This window comes from Echinops telfairi, unplaced genomic scaffold, assembly GCF_000313985.2.
Source record: "Echinops telfairi isolate 266 unplaced genomic scaffold, ASM31398v2 ScPeMD7_7459;HRSCAF=8497, whole genome shotgun sequence".
Taxonomy (NCBI): domain Eukaryota; kingdom Metazoa; phylum Chordata; class Mammalia; order Afrosoricida; family Tenrecidae; genus Echinops; species Echinops telfairi.
Window position 1 is genome coordinate 2,489,486 of NW_022111359.1, and position 721 is coordinate 2,490,206.

At 42.6% G+C, this 721-nt stretch overlaps 1 protein-coding gene across 1 annotated transcript in view; it reads left to right on the forward strand.

The window, feature by feature from the left end:
• Positions 1-561: 561 nt before the first annotated feature.
• The window catches only part of AP3D1 (adaptor related protein complex 3 subunit delta 1), a 23,412-nt gene continuing 23,252 nt past the window's right edge, over positions 562-721 (forward strand). Inside the window, exon 1 of the mRNA XM_045300042.1 lies at positions 562-582. Within this exon, the coding sequence (XP_045155977.1) occupies positions 562-582 (21 nt within the window). The remainder of the gene's footprint in view (positions 583-721) is intronic.

A 721-nucleotide genomic window follows, 5' to 3' on the forward strand; every position in this document is an offset into this window, starting at 1 on the left:
ACTCTGACAGTAACTGGCTTGGTTTCATATACTTTGTTCTAAATTAGGTTCTGGAACAATTTAAAGTTGCTGCAATCAGCATCAATATTTTAGTACCTCATTTATTTTGCGGGGAAGTGTGAATTTGGCATGGCTCTAGCTGAGATGAGAAACTTAAACATGCTTACATCTTGAATTTTTTATTCCCCAGGGGCCGGTGATGCATAGCCATTTATGTTTCTTAAACCTGAGCACGTTCCTAATGTATGCTTCTAGTTACGTCTGTGTACTTAGACCAGCTCACTATGCTGTATTGTAGACAGGTAAATGTTCCATTTTTTTCTTTTTTGCTAATGATGGTGCGTGAACAGAAAGATTAGTGTAAGATTTCTCATCCTGCATCCCATGGTTTACTTCCGTAACTCTGTTTGAGATGTAAGTGCTACGAATAAGTGTGAAATTAGCAAGGGTCAAAACGTTTTCTTACTTGTGCCCCCTTTCACTGTCTTACCATGGGATATGTTGTTAGGAGTAACCCCAAGATTTTGTAGGTTAGGGCTTCCAAGATGCCAGGAACCGAACATGCAGCCCACCGCCATCAAGGTGATGGCGGCTCGTCGTGACCCTCCAGGACAGAGTAGGACTTGCTCCTTTGGGTATCTGAGGCTGTCAGTCTTTACGGGAGCAGAAACCTTATCTATCTCTCACAGCGCTGCTGGGGGTGTATTAGTCTAGGTACTTT